The following is a 27698-nucleotide window of genomic DNA, read 5'->3' as shown; positions in this document are numbered from 1 at the left end:
AGAACTAAAACCAGAGATATGCATAATATTTTATTTGATTTTTTTTTTTTTTAAGAGACAAGGTCTCACTCTATTGTCCAGGCTGGAATGCAGCTGCAGTCACGGCTCACTGCAGCCTCGACCTCCCAGGCTCAAGAAATCCTCCCACCTCAGTCTCCTGAGTAGCTAGGATTATAGGCATATGCCACGACATTAGGCTATCTTTTGAATTTTTTGTAGAGATGGGATTTTGTTATGTTGCCCAGGCTGGTCTTGAACTCCTGGGCTCAAGAGATCTGCCCACCTTAGCCTCCCAGACTTCTGGGATTACAAACATGAGCTACCACACTCAGCCCTGATTTTTTTTTTTTTTAATATCTCCATTCTTGGAACTTTGCCTATTGTAATTTATCTTGTTTTAGCTACCAGATTCACAAAAGTTTTTTCATTGTGCTAAAGGCTTTTTAATGTTTAAAAACACTCATGTTATATGATAATATGCTGTCTTTCCTAAATGATATTATTACTTACCTGTATGCGTTAGACCATATTCTTGTCTGGCAATAGAGAGTTTTTCTTTCATGCATATGATTGCTTCTGATTATAGCTAAATGCTTTTTCAAAACTGACTAGAATTAGGAATGAACTGGGGGAAAGATGGTAGAACACAGTGAAGCAAACTTACCGTAAAATACCTGAACAGAATCTCTATTAGAGCAGGCCTGTGTGGTGTGCCCTACAGATTAACCACCTATAGTGCGCCACATGTCATGGGCTAGAGAATTTCGGAAGCTTAGAAGAGGAGCATGAAATACCAGTATAATACCAAGATCTGGCACAAACTGAAAATCTGCAGAGTCGTGATTGCATCCTACTAACAACAAACATTATTTGAATACTTGCTGTGTTCACAACACAGTCTAGAGGCTAGGACCACAAATACGAAGATAGAAAAGTTTCTCATTATGAGGAGGTTAGGGGACAGGTCAGTACAGATCAGTTAATTTATTACACAAATATTTATTGAGTACCTATTACACATATCATGTAATAATTTAGGCTTTGGAGATATAATAGTAAACCAAAACAGAGTTCCTGCCTTGATGGAACTTGTATTCTTGTGGAAGGAAGAGGCAGAAAGTAAAATTAAGTAAATATATATCAGGTAATAATAATAAATATTTTCTATGGAGAAAATAAATCAGGGTAAGGGAAATAGGGAAGGCAGAGGCTGGGGTGGGGTGGAGCCTTGCTATTTTGTACAGGGTTGTCTGGGAAGGCCTATCTGATAAGTTTACATTTGAAGAAACACTGAAGGAAATTAAGGAACAAAGTGTCTCAGGGAAGAAGGAACAGCAAGTGCAAAGGACTGAGGCATCACTGCGCTTGATATAACTTAAGAACTATAAGAGTGTCACTGTAGTTAGAGCAAAATGAGCAAGGAGGAGGGTGATAGAAGATCATATCAGAGATGTAGTGGGAGGCCATTGTGCAGGCATTTGGGTTTCATTTATTTCCCACTCTTCTCAGCTCATACCTACACATTTGGGTTTTAACCTGGGACTGGAAACCAGCGGAGTATTTTGAGCAGAGGGATGACATGATATGACTTATTTTATAAAAAGACTACTCAGGCTACTATGTGGGGTACACTGTAGAAGGGCAAGAGTAGATGAAGCAGGAAGACTGATTAGGAAGCTATTCCATAGTAATCCAAGTGAGAGACGATAGTACCTCAGAGCAGAGTGATAAGCTATGAAGGAAACAAGAAAGGATCAGGTTCTGAGTACATGTTGAAGGCAAAGCTGACAAATGTAATTGATGGTTTGGATTAAGAGCGAAAGAGTAGAGATGGCACTGTAGAAGCAACTCAGGATTGCAGCTCCCAGTGAAAGCACAGAGGGTGAGTGGATGCCGCATTTCCAGACAGATCTTTATTGTCTACAGACCAGGAGATTCCCAGGTGTAGGAGCCCCACGGGTCACCAGCCGGTGCGGCTGTTTCGGCTGGCACGGCTGTTTCAGCCAGTGCTGCAGCACAGCGGCACTCCGTACAAAATACACTGGGCTGGTTGCCCTGTTAAACCAGCAATTGAAGATCTGGGAAGATGGATTAGCACATTCATCTGATTAAATGGGACTTAAACATAAAGCCAGGCCAGGAGATTCCCGGGCAGCGATGTTGTTTCAGCCGGCGCAGTGGGTCGCCACATGGGACATCACACAGATCCTGGCGCCCTTTCAGCAGGCGACTGGAACACCTGGGAGAGAGTCAACCATTCAACTTAAAAAAAAAAAATGTGTCTGAAGCAGGGAGCCAGGTGATCAGGCTCGGAGGGTCCCACCCCCACAAAAACAAGCAAACAAAAAATACTGCAATTGGAAATGCTTGGGGTTGAGAGTTTCATGGCAAGCACAGCTGAACCAGGGCAGTGCAGCTCGGTGGGGGAGGGGCGTCCACCATTACCGAGGCACTCCACCCCTATGGAGGTACTCTGCCATTGCTGATGCAGCCTGCTGTTGCCAAGGCAACCCACCATAACAGAGAGAGTCTGCCATTACAGAGGCGGGCCACTATTGCCACAGCAGTTTAACCACACCCATATAAACAGCACTGCAGGGAATTACACACGGTAGCAGGGTGGAGCCCATGGCAGCAGGGCGGACCCCAGAGCAGCTCAGTATAGCCTCTGCAGGCAGTCAGTGACTAGACTGCCTCCTTGCTGGGCAGGACAGTGCAACAGATACTCATAAATAAAGCCCTAACTCCCCGGGACAGAGCACCTGAGGAAAAAAGGGGGTTTTATGAGTTCTGCTGCAGCAGACTTAAACGTACCTGCCTAGCAGCTCTGAATGAACAATGGCACTCACAGCTCAGCACTTGAGCTCCTATAAAGGACAGACTGTCTCCTCAAGCAGCTCCCTGACCCCCGTATATCCAAAGAGTCACCTCACAAAGGACTGATCAGACTGATATTCGGCGGGCATCATTCTGGGACAAAGATAGCAGAAGAAGAAACTGGTAGCAACTCTTACTATTCTGCAGCTGCTACAGGTGTTCCCCAGGCAAGCAGGGCCTGGAGTGGACCTCAGCAGTCCTACAGCAGAGGGGCCAGACTGTTAGAAGGAAAACAGAAACAGAAATACCTCATCATCAACAATCCGGATGTCCACTCAGAGACCCAATCATAAAATCAGCAACTACTCAGATGACAGGTGGATAAATCCACAAAGATGGGAAGAAACCAGCGCAAAAAGGAGGAAAACACCCGAAACCAGAACACCTCACCGCCTACAAGGGACCATAACTCCTCACCAGCAAGGGAACAAAGCTGGACGGAGAATGAGTGTGATGAAGACAGAATCGGACTTCAGAAGGTGGATAATGAGAAACTTCTGTGAGCTAAAAGAACATGTTCTAACTTAATGCAAAGAAACTAAGAACGTTGAAAAAAGATTTGAGGAAATGATAACAAGAATGGACAACTTAGAGAGGAATATGAGTGAATTGATGGAGCTGAAAAACACAACACAAGAACTTCATGAAGCATGCACAAGTTTCAACAGCCAAATTGACCAAGCAGAAGAAAGGATATCAGAGGTCAAAGATCAACTCAATGAAAGAGTGAAAGAGTAATCAAAGAAGTTCATGAGGTTTTTAACCTAGCCATTGGAAGAATAGAGTTTTCACTTACTGAAATGGATAAGACTTGGGGGGCAGCAGGTTGAGGATGGAGAATAAGAATCAAGAGTTTGATTTTTGAACAGGTTTAGGGTCCCAATTAGTTACTTAAATGTATATGCTGAATACACAATTCTAGAAGATAAGTAACGCCACCAGAAAGCCTATGCTAGTTGCCAAGATGTAATAGTCAAATGTGCTAGAGGAGTCCAGTGGAAGAAGTGATTACTCTAGCTTGATATGATGATAAGGATGGAGACCAGCATCTAATTACAGCTTTATCATTCCTTTTAATCCAGCTAACTGTGAGATGGTATGGAGAGAAGGCTGCCTCTAGAGCATACTTTGTAGGACCTCAGAGTAAGAAGAATTTAACAGGTTATCTGGTCTATCCTTGCCCATTTATGAATCCTTTCTAACAAAATGCAGCCTTCATGAGCAGTTGAGAAACTACTATCTCAGACTAATTCACAAAACAGATGACAATGAGGAGTAGTTGTTTGTTGGGTCATGAGCAAAGGCAAAGAAATAGAACACGGAAGGCCTGGGGCAGTGTAACAGCCTGCCTTGTGTTTTTGAGCAACTGCAAACCAAAGAACAATCTGTGTTTCCGTGGGGTAGAATGGGTCACATGTTACACATTTTCAGCTAGTAAGCAAAGAGGAGGCACAGATATTGGTGATCTTTTGGATTTCCAAGGTCAGAGATAGAGACATGTATACTGGGCTTGACTTAGGAGTCTATGTTTATCTATAGACTGTGTATGAGGACTATAATGGAGTAGGATTAGTTCAGGCCCTTTTAGGGGAAAAAGAAAAAATGAATGGTATCCTTGTTCTAACTAAGCTCTAGTTCTAGCTCTTTTGCTAGCTAGTGACCTTGGATTTCTCTCTTGGGAATAAATGCTACAAAGAAAGCAGACCCCTGTCATTTCCCATTTTGTAGTCTGGTTCATTCCGTGGACCACAGAAATCCATTAGTTTCTTTCTGGGTAACTTGGGTAAAGGGATTGAGAAAGTGGCATTATGCTCAAATTATGATTCTATGGTATCCTGCACTATAGTCTGATTCCTCTCACCTCTCTTTTCTTCAGATTCTATAGTTTGGTTAGAAGAGATGTTTAAGTAGCGTGGGTGCCAGACTGAGGAACTGTAAGCTATTTTCACTCATAATACAGCACTTCCCATAGTGTTCATTTCCTTTAGAAACTCTTTTTTTTTTTTTTTTGGGGGGGGGGAGAAAGGCAGGAAGGAAGGGAAGAAGGACGGTAGGGAGGAAGGAAGGGATGAAGGAAGGAAGGAAGGGAGGAAGTGGGGAGGAAGGGAGGGAGGGAGGGAAGGGAAGAAAGGAAATCAAGCAATGAAAGAGACATTGCCGACCTGGATCTAGAGGTTTACAAGTTGATTTCTTTTTTTTGAGAGAAGGAAAGAAAAAAAATAATAAGTAAAGGAGAGGAAGAAAGAGGAAGAGAAAGAGGGAGAGTAAATGGAAATATTGCTTTATTTTGAAAAAAATTGGGTATTAATAATGGCCAATCAATGTTTCATTTAAACTAATGGGTAGGTGTGATGTGGTATTGACAAGAATGTATATTTTGTGTATTTGAAGTGGGGAGCTCTATAAATATTTATTAAGTTTACTTGTTCTGGATCTGAGTTCGAGTCCTTGATATCCTTATTAATTTTCTGTCTCATTGAATCTAAGTCTCCTATCTGGGTGTTAGGATCATTAGCTCTTGTTGTTGCATTGATCCTTTTACCACTATATCTTTGTTGCTTTAAAATCTATTTTTTCCGATACAAGAATTGCAACTCCTGCTTTTTATTTATTTATTATTTATTTTTGCTCTCCATTTGGTTGGTAAATCTTTCTCCATCCCTTTGTTTTGAGTCTTTGTGTATCCTTGCATGTGAAACAGGTCTGGATGTAACATGCCGTTGGGTTTTGGCTATGTCTTTTGATTGGGAATTTAGTCAATTTAAATTTAGGGTTACTGCCATTTGATGTTGACTGGCTGTTTTATCCATTTGTTGGTATAAATTCTTCTTTATGTTGGTGCTCTTTACTTTTTGGTGTATTTTTAGAAAGGCTAATACTGGTTGTTTCTTTCTGTGTGTAATGCTTCTTTCAGAAGCTCTTGTAAAGCAGGCCTGGTGGTAATAAAATCTCTGAGTTCTTGCTTGTTCATAAAAGATTTTATTTTTCCTTCAGTTGTGAAGCTTAGTTTGGCTGGATATGAAATTCTGGGCTGAAGGTTCTGTTCTTTGAGGATGTTGAATATTGGCCCCCACTCTCTTCTGGCCTGTAGAGTTTCTGCGGAGAGATCTGCTGTAAGTCTGATAGGCTTGCCTTTGTGAGTTATCTGACCTTTTTCTCTGGCTGCCCTTAGTATCCTCTCCTTCGTTTCAACCCTGGTGAATCTAACGATTATGTGCCTTGGGGTTGCTCTTCTTGAGGAATATCTTTGTGGTGTTCTCTGTATTACCTGGGGTTGAATGTTGACCTGCTTTGCTAGTTTAGGAAAATTTTCCTGAATAATATCCTGAAGGGTATTTTCCAGCTTGGATTCATTCTCTCCGTCGCATTCAGGTACACCTATCAAACGTAAATTTGGTCTTTTCACATAGTCCCACATTTCTTGGAGACTTTGCTCATTCCTTTTTATCCTTTTTTCTCTAATCTTTTCTTCACGTTTTATTTCATTAAGTTGGACTTTGACCTCTGATATCCCTTCTTCTGCTTGAACAATTCGAGTGTTTAAACCTGTGCATACTTCTCGGAGTTCCTGTATTGTATTCTTCAGTTCCATTAATTCACTCATACTCCTCTCTAAGTTGTCTATTCTCAATAGGATTTCGTCAAACCTTTTTTCAAAGTTCCTAGTTTCTTTACGTTGGGCTACAACATGGTCTTTTATCTCACCGAAGTTTGTTATTATCCATTCCTTGAAGAGTGATTCTGTCATCAGGAGGCGCTCGTTCTCCATCAAGCCTTGTTCCATTGTTGATGTGGAACTGTGATCATCTTTAGAGGGAGAGGCGTTCCGACTTTGAGTATTCTCAGCTTTTTTACGCTGGTTTCTTCCCGTCATTGTAAATTTATCCTCCTCTCATCTTTGAAATTACCAACTTTCAGATTAGGTCTCTTGAGTGGACGTCCAGGTTGTTAGTTCCCAGGGCCAGAGCAGCTGCCTTAAAACTGATGGTGCTTTTCTGCCCAGGATTCTCCTGTCGGGCTTCCTTCTTGTTTCTGTAGTAGGCGACTCTGCCTTCCCGGGGCTCCAAACCTCGGTCAGAAGGGGAACCGGTCTTGTTTACTCTGCACCGAGCGCTGCCGCGCTGAGGTGCCGGCGGAACCGCTGCGCCGACCACGAGAGTCGCGCTAGCGACTCGTGTGTTTCCACCACTGGGGGATCTTCTGCTCCGTGAGCGACCAGACTTTGTCTGAAAGTGTGGCGTCCTCTAGTTCTCCGCGCCTTCCCCGAGAGCTGCAATCCCGGGATGTTAGCGATCGGCCATCTTGGATCGTACCCCCTGTAGAAACTCTTGATGGTGATGGAGGCAGAAAATTTGAACTTGCCTGGTTAGAGTTTAGATGCCTCTAGCAGCCACATTTCAGGAAGAGTAGAGAAGCAAGGACTGCTTAAGTTAGTAGCTGCCTTGATAAGGTTTAGCATAAAGCAGAATTCATGTCAGAAAGATAACTTAAAAATTATGTCTGGGCCGGGCGCGGTGGCTCAAGCCTATAGACCCAGCACTTTGGGAGGCCGAGGCGGGTGGATCACGAGGTCAAGAGATCGAGACCATCTTGGTCAACATAGTGAAACCCCGTCTCTACTAGAAATACAAAAAATTAGCTGGGCATGGTGGTGCGTGCCTGTAATCCCAGCTACTCAGGAGGCTGAGGCAGGTGAATTGCCTGAACCCAGGAGGCGGAGGTTGCGGTGAGCCGAGATCATGCCATTGCACTCCAGCCTGGGTAACAAGAGCAAAACTCTGTCTCAAAAAAAAAAAAAAAAAAATGTCTAAATGGCTACCAGGGTACCTGTAGCACCAATCTAGCAAATTAGTATTGTGTATCATTTTTTCTTCTTTTAAGACAAGATCTCACTCTGACACACAGGCTGAAGTGCAGTGGTGTGATCATAGCTCACTGAAGCCTTGAACTCTGGGTTAAAGTGGTCCTCCCACCTCAGTTCCCGAGTAGCTGGGACTACAGGCATGTGCCATCATGCCCAGCTAATTTTTAAGTTTTTAAAAATTTTAATTAAAAAATTTTTTTTGTAGAGACACAGTTTCACTATGTTGCCAGGTTTCTCTCAAACTCCTGGCCTCAAGCAGTCCTGCCTCAGACTCCCAAAGTGCTGGGATTATAGGCATGAGCCAGTGTACCTGGCCGGTATTGTGTATCATGAAAGATAGTTTGGACAGCCCTTGGAAAGCCAATATGTCAGTAAACAAATGAGAACCACTTAAGCACATTTATAAAACAGTCATAGAGTAGGGATACAAGTAGTACAAACTCTTTAATATTTAAGTATTGAAGGGATTCTGAAATAAAGAATTCAATGATATTAATCAAGAAAGACTTTTTGGCTGGGCGCAGTGGCCCACACCTGTAATCCCAGCACTTTGGGAGGCTGAGGCAGGTGGATCACTTCAGCTCAGGAGTTTGAAACCAGCCTGGCCAACATGGTAAAACCCCATCTCTACTAAAAATACAAAAATTAGCCAGGTGTGGTGGTGTGTACCTGTAGTCCCAGCTACTTGGGAGGCTGAGGCAACAGAATTGCTTGAACCCGAGAGGCAGAGATTTCAGTGAGCCAGAATTGCACCACTGCATCCCAGCCTGGGAGACAGAGCTAGACTCCATCTCAGGTGAGAAATAAAAAGCTTTTTTGAAGAAAGAAAGGGTAGAGATTTCTTTCAGTACTGTGTAAAGAGCTGAGGTTATAGCTGAGATCAAGACAGTCAAGGTCCCTGCCCTTGTGCCGTTAACATGCGAGTAGGGCAGGGATGAAATAGTAAACAAGTAAATAAGTAAAATACTTTTGTATTTATAATTACTATTAAAGAAATAGATATGTTGGTAACTAAACAGGTGACCTACCTACTTTAAGTTGTATGGTCAGATAAGGTATCTCTGAGGAAGTAACATTTGAACAGATACCTGGAAGATAAGAGGGACCTAACGATTAGAAATGTTGTGGGAAGAACATTTCAGGCACAGGGGACAGCCAGTGCAAAGTCATTGGAACAGAGCAAGTTCCCCAGGCTAGAGAGCAGTGGTGCGATCTAGGCTCACTGCAACCTCTGCCTTCCAGGTTCAAGCAGTTCTCCTGCCTCAGCCTTCCCAGTAGCTGGGATTAAAGGCACACACCACCACGCCCAGCCAATTTTGTCTGTTTTTTAGTAGAGATGGGGTTTCACCATGTTGGCCTGGCTGGTCTTGAACACTTGACCTCAAGAGATCCTCCCACCTCGGCCTTCCAAAGTGCTGGGATTACAGGTGTGAGCCACCTTATCAGTGATACTTAAATATTTTACATTGAGCATATGTTTGAACCATTTTTGGTTACTAAAGAACAAGTCAGCAGGGCCAAATGCACTAGAAAAGTCTAGTAAAATTAAGGCTGAAAATGTCTACTGGATTTGGAAATCAGAGATCATTACTGGTATGGGATCAAAAGTGATCTCAGTGAAGAAAATATGGGATATCAGGAAATAGATGTCATGGTTTAGGCTTTTTTAAAAAAGACTATTCCAGATAAAGGAGGGTGATTAAAGGAGGCTGTAGAGTCTGTAGAGTCAAGGAAGCAGGAGCTGATGTTTTGCAGAGGAGTTTTCTTCCCATTTACAAATTTTTAGTATGTTTTATACCTTGTGGAAGAAGAATCCAGTAGAAAGTAAGGAAAATATGGAAGAGGGAAGACTTCAAGCAGAATGATTTTAGAACTTCTCTCATTTGTCTCATCTGTCCACTAATGATTAAGCTCCTTTGCAAGATTAAGAACCAGATAAAGTGTTTAGCAAGACCAATATGGGAAGACATCCCCAGACTTTAGGTAAGAGGGCTTTGTTTAGATGGTCTTTGAAACCCCCCCAATCTTCACTTCTGCAAGTCTAGTTTTATCTGAGTTGGTTCTGGTAAGCATGAATGTAACAGAAACAAACACCTGCTTTAGTATGGCTTGAGCCAAGAATCCAGTCTTATTGGTGAGACAGATTAGAATGAAGCATTTTTGTTTCTTTTGAGAAGCAAAGCATTCTCCCAGTGTTGCATCACAAAATCTGAGAGAGTTAGCACTTCCTCTAGCTCCTTGTCAAGCTAAGAAGCTCTCTTTTTCTTTATAAGTGCCTCTCCCTCCACTTTTCCCAAAGATACCAATTTAGAATGTGCTTTGCCAAGAATCAGTGTATTTTGGGAATCCATTTCTTCGTCTCGCTAGGGTTACAATGAGTCATGGCTGTGACTCCATTCTTCCTCTGGAATCTGTAAGGTGGCAGATACTGAAGACCTTCAATGCTACCCCCTCCCCCTTGAAAGGTTCTAGGCTCTGGGCTTCTAAGAGTGACTTCCCTCCCTGTGGAATCAGAGTGTCATCTGGTATATGTTAGATAGAAACTTGGGGTGAAACACTCTCCTTTGAGGGATTTTAAATGCTATTGTAACCAGGGCATAAATGTTTGTGTATACAAATTTCTCTAGTCATAGGATTTCAAGAGATATCTTAAACTTTCTGGAGGCCACTTTGAATAGGAACAGTAGAGCATGACTCTGTCTTCCCTAGGAACTCTCCTAAGCTCTATCAAAGTGCAGACTGAAACTCACACTTCTCATTCTGCTTCTTAACATTAGGTATCCTGGCATGGATATAAGGTCTAATTAAGTCCCTGGCTTCTTGGTCAGTGTCTTCCCCTTTCATACACCTACTTTTTGGGCAATTGAAGGGAAATGTATGACAAGATAGGGCAGGAGAAACCAGTGTTTTGAGGCATCCAGGGGATGCCAGCAACGATGATTCCTGTGTGTTCTGTCAGGTTCCAAAGTGTGTCTGCTGAGAGGCTTGCTCAGCAAGTGTGAATTCCTGTCTTTTCACCCTATCCATCCATGGGTGAATCAGCCCACAGGAGAACCAACCACTAAGGCATCTGCAGGCTGTATCTGAAAGATAAGACTGTAAGAGAGTGAGACTTGACATAGAAGTAGGCAGAGCTTCTGAATACCTGCGCTAACTAAGTTTCTTCAGCCTATGAAAATGAGCTGCCCTTTCTATAAGGCACTAATTTACTGTCGCCTGTGAAAATATAGAGATCACTTATTCTAAACTAAGACCTCTTTTCCCTTGAAATGTTCTTGTAAGGGGAAGAAAGGCAGCAAGGCTAGGTTAGTCCAAATCACAAGGGCCCTCACTTCTCTTAAGCCCTAAAATACTTATCAGCCCTGTCTACATTTCCCAGTGTCCTGTCTTGAATTTTCATTCATTCAGGGTGGCCTCCTGCAAATTGGTTTATGATACCTGCTCTGACAATCCCAGTGAAGTCCTCACATGAAGGAAGTATAATAAGAAGCAAAAGTAGAGCTCAGTTATGGGAGGCTCCTTCATTATTTTCATGGTGTTTGAGGGACAATGGGAAAGAGGATGTGGCCTGTCACTAAGAAGTCTCTGCTTTCTATTCCTCAAGCAACCTCATAATATTCTGCAGAGGCGCCTCATGGAAACCAACCTGTCTAAGCTCCGAAGCAGCCGTGTCCCTTGGGCCTCTAAGACGAACAAAGTCAATCAGGCTAAGTCTGAGGGGCTAAAGAAGTCTGAGGAGGATGACATGATTTTGGTTTCTTGCCAGGTAATGTTCTGAGAACAGCTTTTCCAGGGGTTTCTGGAAAGTATGATGTGGGGCCCTCTCCTCCTGACTTTAAAGAGTATGAGTCTTGGCCGGGCGCGGTGGCTCACGCCTATAATCCCAGCACTTTGGGAGGCCGACACAGGTGGATCACAAGGTCAAGAGATCGAGACCATCCTGGTCAACATGGTGAAACCCCATCTCTACTAAAAATACAAAAAAAAAAAAAAAAAAAGCTGGGCATGGTGGCGGGCACCTGTAGTCCCAGCTACTCAGGAGGCTGAGGCAGGAGAATTGCTTGAACCCAGGAGGCAGAGGTTGCAGTGAGTGGAGTTTACACCATTGCACTCCAGCCTGGGTAACAACAGCAAAACTCCATCTCAAAAAAAAAGAAACAGAGTATGAGTCTCATGTAATTCATAAATGAGTTTTAAAAGGGACACTCCATGCAACACTGGAAGTGTATACAACTTTTATATGCACCTGCGTTTTTATGGTAAGAAGGAGCAAAGCTTTCATCAGATTTACAAACGGGTATGTGATTAAAAAAAAGAGAGAGAGATTAAGAGATATTTGGTATATAGCATGAAACACCTAGAGATTTTTTTGGGATCTTCTGTCAGCCCTGGATTCAGCAGGAACAAGAGCCAGTCAAAGGCAGACTTAGCAGTGGTAAAGATGAGACACTACAACCCATAATGGGGAGGATGCTCTCCAACCCTGCCTTTCATATGACATCTGCTGCTTGCTGTCTGCATCTCCCTTCCCTTTTGCTTCTCTGGCTCTTGCTGAACAGTACATTTCCTCCCCACAGTGTGCTGGAAAGGATGTGAAAGCCTTGGTTGACACAGGCTGTCTGTATAATCTCATCTCTTCGGCCTGTGTGGATAGATTGGGGTAAGTAGCCACTTGTGCTGTGTGGAACTTACATGTGAGTGTACTTCTTTGACTCTATTTTATGGTTAGAGACAGTGAGGGGCTCCATAGCAGCTTGAAGAGAAGTATGCAGAGCTCAGATCTCAGTTGGAACCAGAGTCCTTAGTAGAGTGGAGGAGTGGTGGATTATCAGGCAAGTGGGAGAAATCAGTGAGCAGGGAAACCTTCGGCTTTCTGTTAACTCCCACCTAGTAAGTTTTGAGCAAAGACCTCTAAACTTGAATGAGAGAGCCTGAGACCTCTGGCTCATTGTGTGCCTTGCCCTGATCCACTAGACAGCAAATTAAAAGGAGCTGTCCTGTTGGTGTACTCCATCTAGATGAGTAAAAGTAGGGATGTGGTTGGCTTTAGCTTACTCAGAGTCTTTCTAGAGGAGGCACTGCCTATCCCCAAGAAACATGCTTCAGAACTGAGAATAGGATTGCAGTTGCTGCTGGGCCTGGGCCATCATAAAGATGATTTACTTTTTTTTTTGTTTCATGAGGTGGAGTCTCACTGTGTCGCCCAGGCTAGAGTGCAGTCTCGGTTCACTGCAACCTCCGCCTCCTGGGCTCAAGCGATCCTCCTGCCTCAGCCTCTTGAATAACTGAGACTACAGGTGTGTACCACCATGCCTGGCTAATTTTTTGTATTTTTTTGTAGAGAGGGGTTTTGCCATGTTGCCCAGGATGGTCTTGAACTCCTGAGCTCGAGCAATCTGCCTGCTTCAGCCTCCCAGAGTGCTAGGATTACAGGCATGAGCCACTGTGCCAGCCTTGAGCTTTTTTATGTGGTGAAGAGATGAAGTATAGTGTAACATGTTGGTTCCAGAAAGACGAATAATGTCCTGTTGCATAATTAGGCAGCAGACTGCCATGATTCCAGAGGAATTAATAACCATCTGTAAAACTGCAATTATTTTTCTTTTGGATGGGCCATAACACCAAAAGAGAAGAAATAGAGAAAAGCGGAAGTATTGGCACAGAAAGTCCATAATTAAGTATTTATCTACCAACCCATAATAGCTCGGGTGCTTGCTATTCCAATCAGCTTACATAACTATGTGAAACGTTGGTACTGTTTCTTTCCTTCCTCCCTTGCACAGACAAGTTAAATTAACAAGGACTTTCTCCATGATATTCATTGCTGATACAAATACCAATGTACTTACCAAATAAGTACTTGCCCCCACAAACATTATAGTCTAAGACAGACTGATGAAAACAGAATGAAATAGAATAGACAAAGAGAAAATTAGACAGTGAACAAAGACCTTCTAAAATTAGCATGAATCTGACTTCTCTAGTATCTGTTACTCACAGATGAGTAAAAGGACATGTTAACTCATTTGCCTCACACAATGGTGGGGGCATTAGAGTACAGAATAGGATTCTCTGAATGTGTTAGTTCCCCTCTCTTCACCAGTACACATAAGTGATGTAAAGTTTTTGAGAACAGGAAATGAGACTTTAGTGTTTTATTATCCCCCTGGCATGTTTAGGACAAAGTGCTGAAACTACAAATATGGGATGGCTTTTTGATAAATTAGTCCCGGGAGATCCCTGGAGAATTCCAATTGCAGGTCAGAAGGTAGGCATTGCCAGATTTTACAGGAATCTCTGTCAAGGGGATTTTTGTATCTTCCTCTTTGGTGCAGACTCAAGGAGCATGTCAAATCCCACAAGCATGAAGGAGAAAAGCTTTCTCTACCCCGGCATCTCAAAGTTGTGGGCCAGATTGAGCACCTGGTGATCACACTGGGCTCCCTCCGTCTGGACTGCCCAGCAGCTGTGGTCGGTAAGCAGAATTGAGGGCTGGACCTACGGACCCTAACATAAACCCTCTCCCTACCCTCAACAAAACTTCATGAAATCTCATGCCTGTAAATATTGACACTCAAAATGGTTCCCATTTTCCTGTACTATAAACCTTGTCCGAATTTTTGCTCTCCAAAGTACTAGATGGGTCCTGAGCTACATTCAAGACATGTTGAGAATGAATCAGTAAAACCAATGTGGAGGTCAGATTAAAAAAAATTCAAGGAGCAAGAGGCCGGGTGCAGTGGCTCAAGTCTGTAATCCGAGCACTTTGGGAGGCCAAGGCAGGTGGATCACCTGAGGTTGGGAGTTTGAGACCAGCCTGACCAATATGGAGAAACCCTGTCTTTACTAAAAATACAAAATTAGCCTGGTGTGGTGGTGGCAGATGCCTGTAATCCCAGCCTCTCTGGAGGCTGAGTCAGGAGATTCAGTTAAACCTGGGGGGTGGAGGTTGTGGTGAGCCAAGGTCGCACCAGTGCACTCCAGCCTGAGCAAAAAGAGAGCAAAACTCTGTCTCAAAAAAAAAAAGCAAGAAAACACATTTTTTATGTGCAGGTGAAAATGTCCCCTGAGAGCTTTCCATGAACTATTTAGAGACAGAGGGCAACTTACTTACTCCTTTGCCATAAATCCCTTGATAATTTCCCACCACCTTCTATACTTCTCATATATTTTATTCTTGGCTACTCTAAGTTCTTGGTTTTGTCTAAAGGCCTTTATCCTTTAGAGTAAAAAAGACCTGGGTTTGAATCTTGGCTCTATTGCGTTGTAACTTTAATGATCTAGGAATATTACTTAATACAACAGATGCTCAATATATATTTATTGGATGTTACTAGATGGATGGATGGATGGATGGATGGATGGAACCTAATAGTGATTAGGCTGACTTCTAAGCAAACATGGAAATGGCTAAATCTTAATCATCTTTTTGTTCTTATTAGATGACAATGAGAAAAACTTGTCCCTTGGTCTGCAGACTCTCCGATCTCTGAAGGTAAGATTGACTCCACGTATCCCTTGATACTTCCTCTCTGAGGCAGGTATCCTCTTACGTGGGAACTCATAGTGGTATCACTGGCAAGTTACCAATGATTCTCCTGTTTTTAGTGTATCATAAACTTGGATAAGCACCGGCTGATCATGGGGAAGACAGACAAGGAAGAAATCCCTTTTGTGGAGACAGTCTTTTTGAATGAAGACAAGTGAGTACCCAAATGGGTCAGATCAAGTCACATCCATTTGTCATGAGCTGGGGTGGGTAGTAGAGGTTCTCAGACAGGATATGGGGTTGTATCCTGTCTTTGGCTTTCAATCATGCTACAAATCCACCCTTCCCCACACCCAAAGTTCACCATCCCACAAACTCTGTAGCGCACATATCAGAATGAGCAATGGTGATGCCACACAGAGTGGTAGGGAAATGAGTAGCTTTTAAACTATAATTCTGCTTGTCTTCAGCTTGACTTTTTTGAATTTGGCATTATTTCTTCTGATACTTATTTCTCATTTCAGCACTTCAGAAGCATAACTACAGCCTGCAGCATGTCTGCACATGTGCATACACTGAGTTGACAGATTGAGAAAACTGGGTTTGAACCAAATGCAGTAGCAAATTGCTGTGGACCAAGTCCTTCCATCTAATAGAAGCTCCAGGGGCTCCTTCCCATTCAGACCTCTTAGACTGTAGTCTACGCTTAGAGATCTTGTCTGGTTATAGCCATTGTTTTTTACACCTTGATCAATTAATTTATAGACCTTTGTTGACACTGCCAGTCTCACTTGTGGCCTATTTCTCTGCTTCTTCCAGGAATTTGCTTTCATTAGTCAAGTATAGGGGCTGCCAGGTTCTGTGTCTCCATAGGTGTATTTACTTCTTTTCCTATAGCTAAATGTATAATAAACAGGAACCTGACCCTAACCTCTTTTCAGCTGTTTCAAACAGGTGCCAGGATACCTATGTCTTGGAATTAGAGTTTCTTCAAATTCATTTGTTGATTTCTCAAGTATGGATTATGTGAAAGAGCCCAGGGAGATCATCTATTATAGTTTAACTCTTTTATTTAAAGGTCCAGCGAGGCAAGTGAATTGTCTAAGTTCATATATTAGGTCAGTGACTGAAGGGACCTAGAACACAGACCAGATTTCCAAGCCAAGACTCCCATGCTACCTTGTTTGTGTTCAAGCCTTAACAAGAGGGCAAAGAGGTGAGAGTGTTTAAAAAAATTGGGGTTGTGGCAGAACAGGGGAGGAATATGCTCTGGAGTTGGATGCTAGGATGATTTGGGTAGCTCTCCCTCCTGTGTGCCAAGCCCACTAAAAGTTCCTTGCCCCAGACTGTCACATTGAGGCCCTCATCTTGGTGCCTAAAAACTGAGAGTACAAAGATGAATGAAATGGTTTCTCACTGGGAACCTCTTGGAGGAAAGGAGGAACCACAGATAGAGGAATATTAATCCCTCTCTGAGATGGAATTGAAGGCTTAAGTAAATCAAATGTCATTGTCAGGTGTTGATTACTCCCAAGATCCAGTCAGCATTCCTGCCCATCCTGTTATGATTCTGCCAAGGACTTAAGTAGCTGGAAACCAGGAGTAGAAAAAAGAGATTTAAAAAAAGAGAGAGGGAGCAAGACCAGAATTGAAGGGAGTAGACTGAGTAGAATAAATTGGTGGAGAGGCCTACCTAGATAAATCTTTCTGGGAGGTAGGGAATGGAACTTTCAGGCAGGGAATTGAGATCTTCAGTTCTGTCCTGGTAAAGGAAAGAGGCAGAGCAGGAGCCAGCAGTGTTAAGGACAACGTTTTATAACTGCCCACTATTTCCTGACCTTTCTCAAAATTTGAGGAGAATATAGGGTTTTTTTGAAGTTTTTGGTTGGGGTGTCACATTAGGCACACAGGTATCTGTAATGAAATCTCCCCTTCAGTTTGGTCATAGAAGTGCTTGGACAAGTCAGAAAAATAGATATCTGTGGGCATTCCTTTAAGATATTCCCAAGCCTACCCTGTGTCACAGTAGTAGTTCTCAGAGTGTTTTGTTTAATGGATCCCACTTTGAACTTTCCCAAGTACCACCAACTAACTTGTCTGGTGTTCAGCAATTGCCCCTACCAAACAACCCTTTGGAACTCTGAAAGATTTGGGCCTCACAGAACCTCCCTAAAGACTGGGAACTTGGGCCCAGGTGTGGTGGCTCATACCTGTAATCCCTGTACTTTGGGAGGCCGAGGTGGGTGGATCACCTGCGATTAGGAGTTTGAGACCATCCTGGCCAACAGGGTGAAACCCTGTCTCTACTAGAAAAAAATATGAAAAATTAGCCAGGTGTGTTGGCAGGAACCTAAAATCCTAGCTGCATAGGAGGCTGAGGCAGGACAATTGCTTGAATCCAGGTGGTGGATGTTGCAGTGAGTCAAGATCATGCCACTGCACTCCAGCCTGGGCAACAGAGCAAGACTCTGTCTCAAGAAAAAAAAAAAAAAAAAAAGAACTTGGCGACAATCATTTGAACAACTAGGCACCCACATTGCAGTCAGTTGTCATGGCCCCCTTCCTTTTAGCCTCTACCTAAGGAAGCTAGATAGAAAGCTAAGCACAGCCACAGTTGGGAGGCTACATCTGAAGCTCAGCAGGGGTGACCCTGGGGTTACCCGTCTTCAGCACTTCCTCTAGCAATACCCCATTCTCTTACCAAGGGGTGATTTGCACCTTTCCACTGAGGCCTCTCCATGCTCCTTCCCTACCTTTCATGGCAATACCGTGGCCTGCCTCTTATCCTGGTACTAAGTTAAAGTAAAGTTCACCCTTTACTTCCCTACTTGAAAGTTCCACTCTGAGCCTTGACTCTTGGCCACAGTGAGGCATGTTGAAGGTTCCTTCTGGTTTATTCTTATTTGGATTCCCCATGGACCATGTGAGGCCAGGAACTCTCAAGTTCTGGAAAGATGCTTCTGGACCTTTGTGTTTATGATTATATGGTATCGGGGATGATTAGATGACTTTTAGTGATCCTTCTGGCCTCTGAATATCAGTCAATAATTTTCTAGTTTTGGAATTGAAATGTTTGGGGTGAACTTGGCTTAGGATATAATCTCATGTAATGCAGTCAAAACATTTGAATTTTCTAACCGAATAATTATGTTTTAAACCCCAGCCTTGATAGAGGCTCTAAAAAATGTCTTGAGACAGTTATGGGAAGTCTTCAGCTTTATTCACCTTTGAATGCTGCCAAGTTGATTACTCTCCTAGCCTACATCTTGTTGTGTATGAGGAAGCACTAGGTCTAATTTTGGGGGTGGGCTGGCAAGGTAAGAAGGTGAGGTCAGTTTTTCCCAGAGTATTAAAAATTCTAGTACCTTAGATTGAGGGTATGGGAGAAAAGGTGTCTATCCAGGTCATAGTTCTGAAAATAGGCAGTAGCATGAAGTACCAAACCTATCTAATACTTTATTAGATGTCCATCTCAAATACAGGGAGTTTGAAAATATTGTTTTTATCATTTGGTATTTCCATGCCTGGACTCATTTGGGAAAATAATGTTTTTCGACTTTTTTCTATTTTCGTGCCCTGCACAGACCCTACTTGGTACAATTTTCTATTTCTTAGCTCAAAGTGTCTATAGAATGGATTGCCTGGTATGTCAGCTGCCCTCACTCATGTGTAATAGAAATGTATTTCCAGGCTGCGGACATGGAGGAGATGAACTGGATTCCTCCCTCCTTCTGTTGCCAGGCCTCTCTGCATTGGCACTTTATCTTTTCAGTGTTTCTGGCTGTGTTGGGTTTATTTGTGAGACTGATGTAACAATAAAATGAAATCTTCCCCTCTGTGTGCTTGTCTGACAAAGTCTTTGTGTCCGGGCCCCAGTCTGGAAGGTGGGGGAAACCAGGTACATTCTGATTGCATCAGTGTTTTTCTCTTAGGATCTTCTGTTCCTCCATTGTTACTGGCCCCTCAGGTGTCTCTTATTGACTATATGTCCTTGGGCAAGTTAGTGAACTTCACTGAACTTGGTTTTGTAATCTATAAAACAGAAGTAATAGTGCTTACCTCGCAGTATCAAATGAGAAAATCCATATAGAGTGGTTGGCATATGGTAGTCACTCAGAGCTTCATATATGGGAACAATCTTTTATGGTGGGTCAGTCAGCAGTGTTTGAGAGAACATTTCTAGAAAAGGAAATATAGCTAGACACAGTGGCTCACACCTGTAATCCCAGCATTCTGAAAGACTAAGGCTGGAGGATTACTTGAGCCCAGGAGTTCAAGACCAGCCTGGACCACACAGTGAGATCTCATCTCTAAATTTTGTTGTTTAATTAGTCAGGAGTGGTGGCATGGAACTGTAGTGCTAGCTACTCAAGAGACTGAGACAGAAGAATCACTTGAACCCGGGAGGTCTAGGCTGCAGTGAGCTGTGATTGAGCCACTGTACTCTAGCCTGGGCAACAGAGTGATACCCTGTCTCAAAAAAAAAAAAAAAAGGAAATATTTATTTAGTTCAAACAAATGGAAGAGGTTTGAGAAGGGAAATGGTTGAATGAACCTTAATATATAGTTAAAGTCATTGTCTAAATGGCATCCCAAATAAATGTGTTTTAAAGATGATGGAAACTTACCTTTTAAGTATTGATGTTTTTAATATAACTTAAACAACATGGTTAAATAGTCAACTGGCAACATGCTTTCATTATGACAATGGTTATCACCATTATGGTTTTACTACTACTCAGAATATACTACCATTCTACCTCAAAAGATTTTGTTTTGTTTTTGCCAATTTATTCTAATGATAAAAAACGTCAAGTATTTCACCTACTAGGTCCTTAAGCAATGAGTGACAGAATCAATATTCATAAGCATCTCAGAAGAATACAACCAACAAATTAAGTTTTACCCAGAGTTAAGAATATATATTGTTACCTTCATTTTAAAATATTTATTGCACTTGCATAGTGGGGGAGAACTTGGATTAACAGAAATTCATGTTAAAATGATACTGATGTTTTAGTTGATTACACATTGTATGTAGAAAAATTAAGGACTAGGACTCTTTGTATAGGAGATGTCATTTGCAAGACAGGGACATGTATACAGTTTGTGGCACATCCAGAAAAGCACAATGGTAGTATGATTACTGTCTTCAGAGTTGTCATTGGAAAGTAGCTTTTTTTTCTGGTACCAAAGGCAAGCATTTCTTTCTTTTTTCTTTCTTTTTTTTTTTTTTTTTTGAGATGGAATCTCATTCTGTTGCCAGGCTGGAGTGCAATGGCATGATCTCAGCTCACTGCAACCTCAGTCTCATGGATTCCTGATTCAAGCAATTCTCCTGCCTCAGCTTCCCAAGTAGCTGGGATTACAGGTGTGCACCACTACGCCCAACTAATTTTTTATTTTTAGTAGAGATGGGGTTTCACCATTTTGGCCAGTATGGTCTCAATCTCTCGACCTTGTGATCCACCTGCCTCAGCCTCCCAAAGTGCTGGGATTATATGTGTGAGCCACCGTGCCCAGCTGAAGGCAAGCATTTCTAATAAATGGAGGTAGCAGAGAGGTATATCCTGACTCAACTCAACTGGAGGAAAACATTTACATATACCAAGGATGATGCTATCCCCTGCAAAGAAGGTGGTATTGTTCAGTTTTACAGAAGAGAAAACTAAGGCTTAGAATAGTATCAATAAACAACAATTGAGCACAATTATTATTTTAATAGTATCTTCATGACATTTAATATTGAGCACATCCCAGCACTTTGGGAGTCCAAGGTGGGAGGATCGCTTGAAACCAGGAGTTCGAGACCAGCCTGGGAAACATAACGAGATCCTATCTCTACAAAAAACTTTAAAATTAACTGGGCACAGTGGTGTGTGCCTGTAGTCTCTGCTACTCCAGAGGCTGAGGCAGGGGGACCCCTTGAGCCCAGGAGTTCAGAGGCTGCAGTGAGCTATGATCACACTACTGCACCCCAGCCTGGGCATAATTTCTAGTGCCAAATTCTTTGATTCTAGGATATCTTTATTAAAATGACATATCAAATGTAGCTTCTTGTTGATTCATGTATTATGAGCTTGTTTGAACAGGCTGCTGTTCTCCAGAAGCAGAGACAAACTAGTCTTTGTGTTATTGCTTAGACTCTTCTGTCAGCTGTTGCTTCAAACTTCTGTTATCAGTGCATCCTGAGCTATATAGTACAGTGCTGTCTTATTTCATACTCACCTGTCTGGCCACTGACCTACTGGAGGCTATTTCTCACATGGTGTCAAGCACATGGACATTGTGACAACTGTTTTCTCAGAGACCTTTTTATTAAAGGGTTGTGGTATGGTTTTTTTCTTTTTTTTTTTTTGAGATAAGCACACGGACATTGTGACAACTGTTTTCTCAGGGACCTTCTTATTAAAGGATTGTGGTATGTTCTTTTTTTTTACCTTTGTCTTTTTTTTTTTGTCTCACTCTGCCACCCAGACAGGAGTGCAGTGGTGCAATCTCAGCTCACTGCACCTCCACCTCCTGGGTTCAACTGATTCTCCTGCCTCAGCTTCCCAAGTAACTGGGATTACAGGTGCCCCACCACCACACCTGTAGAGATAGAGTTTCACCATGTTGGCCAGGCTGGTCTGGAACTCCTTACCTCAAGTGATTTACCTGCCTCAGCCTCCCAAAATGCTGGGATTACAGGCGTGAGCCACCGCCTGGTTGGTATGTTCTGAAAGACTCAGGCCACCAGGTACTTCACCAGAATGGACAAAAAGGTAGGTCTTCACCTGCTTTTAAATGGTGACTTGTCCAAAAGTTCTAGCAACCTGGTGGCCATAGGCCTTATTCTTTCTTTCCAGCACTTTTTTTACATTCTTTCATGGACCTATGCCTCTTCTGACAAATTCCAGCCACCATAGTAATCAGAGAGGGGACTTCAATCCTGGTGTTGCTTTTACTGGTACCAGAGTAACCTCCCAATTTGTAATTAATACAGAAAATCAAACTCTCCAGGGAATCAAGATACTCCCATGTTGACATACACTAACACTGCCAGTTGCCTTAAACAAGAGAAGTGGGTTGGGAAGAGGGAGTATGGTTATTCTAGTAGAGGTACTTGTGTGCCAAGGGATAGATTGGGGAGCAGAGCAAATAGGGACATACTCTAAGCCTGCATAAGAGGAATTTAACTGCTTTCATCAGTTAGCAAACTAATTGAGGGGTTCTGTTATGAAATGCTGGGCTCCTTGAATACATTGGATAAACTTGTGCTTGAGGTGAGTGCTATAGTGATAAGTGATTTTCATCTTGCTTGTTCTGGAAATAGGTAAGGACATGAGAATTTGAATGATGCTGGAGCTGACCATAATGAAGAGGCAATTATTCTGTTTTATAAGTCCTACAGAAACTGAGCTCATAAGTTTCTCAGTGGTATGTAGGAACAATTGGGGAACTGAAAGTAGATAGGTAGACATGCATAGATTGATTGATTTTGAAGATGGAGTCTTGCTCTGTCCTCCAGGCTGGAGTGCAGTGGCACAATCTCAGCTCACTGTGACCTTCGCCCCCTGGGTTCAAGTGATTCTTATGCCTCAGCCTCCTGAGTCGTTGGGACTATAGGCACATGCCACCATGCCTGGCTAATTTTTTTTTTTTTTTTTTTTTGTATTTTTAGTAAAGACAGGGTTTCACCATGTTGGCCAGACACGGTGGTCTTGAACTCCTGACCTCAAGTGATCCACCAGCCTTGGCTTTCCAAGGTGCTGAGGTTACAGGTATGAGCCTGGCCTGAAAGTATATTGAAATGAACGGGTTTCATAAAGACCAGTTGGAGCACAATTGTGTATGAAGGCAACCTGTTCTAAGGCCTGAAGAATGATAGCCAAGAAAAGGATCCAGCTGTGGATGCCCCCAGGAGAGTGGAATTTTAGAAATGATAAGGTTCAGTAACAGCAGGTGAGGGATGAGGGAAAGGACAGGAATGGAAAAGAGTGACCATTAGAATAAGAAATGCAATAGAAAACTTATAATTAGCCTAAGTTGTTTCCACCACTGGGATTCACATCTGTCTGTGTATACCAGAAGCCTGGTAGGTGGACCCATCAGGAATTTGTGTGTTTGAGGGACTAAGCAGCATTCTGAGAAAAGTGAACTAGTCAGACATATCTGACCCCTTAACGAAACTCTTGTTTACAACTTTTAAAAAAACAGTGGATTGGCCTGGTGTGGTGGCTCACGCCTGTAATCTCAACACTTTGGGAGGCCTAGGTGGGTGGATCACTTGAGGCCAGGAGTTCAAGACCAGCCTGGCCAACATGGAGAAACCCCATCTCTACTTAAAAATAAAAAATTAGCCAAGCATAGCGGCGCATGCCTGACCCATAGCTACTCAGGAGGCTGAGGTGGGAGGATCATTTGAACCCGGGAGGCAGAGGTTGCAGTGAGCTGAGATCGCACTACTGCACTCCAGCCAGGGTGACAGAGTGAGACTCTGTCTCAAAAACAACAACAAAAATACAGTGGACTAGAAACATAGCTTCCTCCTGAAATGCCAATAAAATGACAGTAAAGGAATGTTAAATGATATAAGGACAAAGAACATGAGAGAAATTATGGCAGCATCCAGGCAATGTCAACAAAACCTTTGAATCTGGAAAGCAAAAAACAAGGAACAAACTGAGTAGACCACAGAAAGCAGAAGTCGGACAGGTGCTGGAGGAGTGTTACCAGCAATAAGCAAGCACATTTGTACCATAGAACCCCAGAAAAGGCTTAGGAATTGGAGGCATCAGTTATCTGGAAAACAAGAGGTAGTAGATGGAGGGCTTAAAAACAAGATGGTTACTTGAAAGACTATAAAGTTAGCCCTGAGATCCTCACCCCTTATAAATTCATTCATTCATTATCTCCTGGGGAAGATGAACTAGTCAGAGCCACCAAGAAAACTGGGAGCTGAGGAGAGACATCCTACTGAATATAGGGATTTAAAGCTCAGCATTCTGTTGTTTTTTTTAAGACAGGGTCTTCACTTCATTGCCCAGGCTAGAGTACAGTGGCATAATCATGGCTCACTGTAGCCTCAACCTCCTGGGCTCAAGTGATTCTCCCACCTCAGCCTCTCGAATAGCTGGAACTACAGGCATGCACCACCACACCTGGGTAATTTTTATATTTTGTGTACAAACAGGATTTCACCACGTTGCCTGGGCTGGTCTTGAACTCCTGGACTCTAGTGATCTGTCCACTTCGGCCTCCCAGAGTGCTGGGATTACAGGCATGAGCCAGTATGCCCAGCCTAAACCTCAGCATTCTGAAGAGTTGGAAACCCTTCCTTGGCTTGGATCCCAGAACTCTGAAACTTGGCTGTTACCTTAGGATACTGCTTTCACTGCAGCCCTCTCAAGGTGATTTTTTTTCTCCCACAGTCCTATTACTGTTCCTGGAGATGGGGTATCTCCTATCTTGTTCCTCATTACTACTTCCAGACATGTCTTCTATCTTTTAAAACTCTCAGTTTTAAAAACTCCCATACCATCAAATTATATCTCTTCTCTTCATTGCTATCATCTACAGAATCTACAAACCCGTGGGTCATCCCCTCTCATTTCTCAGTAAGTTTAGCTTGTTACTCATTTCATTTCCTGCAACACTACTCCTGATTTAATTCTTGGCAATTTTTAATCACACATATGGATAATCCTTTCCACACCTGACTACAGATTCTTTGAATAGTAGTTTTCCACTGATCTTGTTCTCTATTTCCATCCATTCACTCTCAGTCATTCCTTAGATCTGTCTTATTACCAAAAACTGTAACCCCTCCATAATCTATCTCATCTGACTACCACTGTCTGTCTTCCAGACATCTGGTAACTTAACTCGAACACTCCTTTCATAACTACCTTTTCATTGTCTCTCATCTCCAGGTTCTGTCTCTTCCCATCATAATCAACTTAAATCCCAGGAGCAATCATTATAATCATGCAACTTGCATGTAAGTTTACCCCTTTTTGTCACACTCACTTTGTAAAGTCACAACTTTAAATCCAGCTCTTTGCCTACTTTATACCTACTTCTGTGCAGCAACTATGCTGAATAGTCTCTCTTTAAATTCATATCCATAATCTTCAGGCCTTTAATGCTGCCTGACAATTGTATTTCCCTGTTTACCTTCCCATTCTCCTAGATCAGGAGTCAGCCAAGTTTTTCTGTAAAGGGCCAAATAAACATTTTTGGCATTGCAGGTCATAGTGTCTTTTGCGGTTATTCAACTATGCAACTGTAGCATGAAAGTAGCCAGGGGCAATATGTAAATAAATTTGAGGCGCATTTTTTTACATGTCATGATGTAATATCATCTTAAATTTTTACCCAACCATTTAAAAGTAAAAAAGTATCCTTAGCTTGTGGACTGCACCAAAATTGGATTTGGTCACAGGCTATAGATTGCTGTGTTATGTCCTAAATTATTTCATACCTTCTCTTTTCTTCTAACACTTCCTTCACCATTTTTACTCTCAGATGATGACCTTGCTATCCACTTCATTCATCCCTCACATCTACCTACTTACCAGCATCTATATGCATATGTTCAGCTTTCCCTTCCATTGCTGTGTTACCTTGCACAATGCCTAAATACTACATAACTGTTTTTCTCCCTCACTAGAATCTAGTCCCAGGAGACGGTTTTGTCTGATATATACCCAGAACCTGGAACCATGTTTGGCACATAGTAAGTGCTCAACAAATACCTGAATGAATGAATACTGTCTATCAGACTAGCAGGCAGGCAAAAGTATAGAGAATTTTACTCCAGAAGAACTTACCTCTCTTTCTAAGAGAAAAGAGCTACCTGTCCTGACAGTTTGAGATCTCCTTGATTATCCTAAGTGGTACTTTTTCAAATTTCTTTGAAAAAACACCCACAATTTAAAAAAAAACAACTCCCATTTTATGGGATCAAACCAGTACATAATACGTATATATGATATGTGTGTGTAAGAAACCAAAGTTTCACAAAGTAATTCCCTTTCCATGTATGATGTATTCTGAGGTAGTATTTTCTATTCTGTTCTGTCATTTAGGGGAAATAAAACTGATTAGATTGATTTCACAAACTATCAGAAGTTTGAAAAATACTGCAGTATGTTGTGCTAATTACAAGTCCTGAGCTAATTACAGAACCTTTTTTTTTGGAGACAGAGTCTTGGTCTCCAGCCCAGGCTGGAGTGCAGTGACATTATCTCAGCTCACTGCAACCTCTGCCTCCTGGGTTCAAGTGATTCTCATGCCTCAGGCTCCCAAGTAGTTTGGATTACAGGCACATGCCACCACACCTGGCTAATTTTTGTATTTTTAGTAGAGACAGGTTTTCACCATGTTGGCCAGGCTGGTCTTGAACTCCTGGCCTCAAGTGATCTGCCTGCCTCAACTTCCCAAACTGCTGGGGTTACAGGTGTGAGCCACCTCACTGGCCAATGTAAACAGAACTTTCCATCAACTTTCTAATGCCCAACTCTTACATATTAGTGGATAGCCAAGGATCTCCAGACTTTTAAGAAAAGCTTCCAACACAAAACAGAAACAAAGACTTTAAAATTCAACACAGACAATTCAAGAAACAAAAGAAAACATTAAAAATAATTTTAGAGTAATCAGATACTGCAACCACCAAATGGAACAGACTGCTATTTAAAAAGGGGAAGGTGGACAAGAAAGTGCTTCCCTGGAGGACATTATGCTATCTGGAATAAGCCAGGCACTGAAAGACAACTTCACATGATTCCCAATGTAGAATCTAAAACAAACTCATAAAATAGAGTGATGGTTACCAGAGAGTAGAGGGAGGGGATATTAGGAGAAACCAGGAGACATTGGTCAAAGAGTACAAAGTTTCAGTTAGACAAAGGGAATACATTTTTTCAGATAAATAGTATAGCATGGTTAATAATACTTTATTGTATATGTCAAAATTGCTGAAGGCAAATTTCAAGTATTCTCACCACAAAGAAGTATTTGAGGTGATGGATATATTAGCTTGATTTAGTCTTTTCACAATGTATACATATAACATCACTTTGTACCCCGTAAATATATCCAATTTGTACTTGTCCATTTACAATAGAGGTTTACAAAACTAATAAATGTTTTTTAATTACAAGAGAGGTTGACAAAAAAGTGCTCTGGTACATTTAAAACGTGATAACAAAAATTTTCAAATTCAAAAGAAAAGCTGCCAGGAGGAAATCTTTCAGAAAAACAAAAAGAAGTAGAAAACAGAGAAGAAGGGATAAAATTATTTCAGGACAAAAGTTGTGCAATAGGTTTAGAGAACAATTAGTCCAGAGTGAAGGATGATGGACTCCTAGAGAGTTGTCTCCAGTTTTAAAAAGAAACTGAGAGACTACTTGATGTGTTTCAATGTTTTGAGAGGAGAGTTTGAGATAAACTGATTATAGACACTAGAATGCTAGGTACTTC

The 27698-nt window shown here is 42.2% G+C and overlaps 1 protein-coding gene across 2 annotated transcripts in view; it reads left to right on the top strand.

Moving 5' to 3' along the window:
• Window positions 1-25459, top strand: part of NRIP3 (nuclear receptor interacting protein 3) — a 28420-nt gene extending 2961 nt beyond the window's left edge. Inside the window, exons 2-7 of one of the 2 annotated variants that reach the window (XM_054242045.2) lie at window positions 11346-11507; window positions 12319-12401; window positions 14077-14216; window positions 15184-15236; window positions 15350-15444; window positions 24406-25459. In XM_054242045.2, the coding sequence (XP_054098020.1) occupies window positions 11346-11507; window positions 12319-12401; window positions 14077-14216; window positions 15184-15236; window positions 15350-15444; window positions 24406-24436 (564 nt within the window). In that variant the 3' untranslated portion in view covers window positions 24437-25459. Of the gene's footprint in view, window positions 1-11345; window positions 11508-12318; window positions 12402-14076; window positions 14217-15183; window positions 15237-15349; window positions 15445-15754; window positions 19069-24405 lie in introns of those variants that run through there. The other variant, XM_009007641.5, reaches the window with a different exon arrangement.
• Window positions 25460-27698: the final 2239 nt, after the last annotated feature.

The sequence above is a fragment of the Callithrix jacchus genome, chromosome 10 (genome assembly GCF_049354715.1).
Source record: "Callithrix jacchus isolate 240 chromosome 10, calJac240_pri, whole genome shotgun sequence".
Taxonomy (NCBI): Eukaryota; Metazoa; Chordata; class Mammalia; order Primates; family Cebidae; genus Callithrix; species Callithrix jacchus.
The sequence above is the reverse complement of the archived record's forward strand: the minus strand, read 5'-3'. Positions and strand labels throughout refer to the sequence as shown.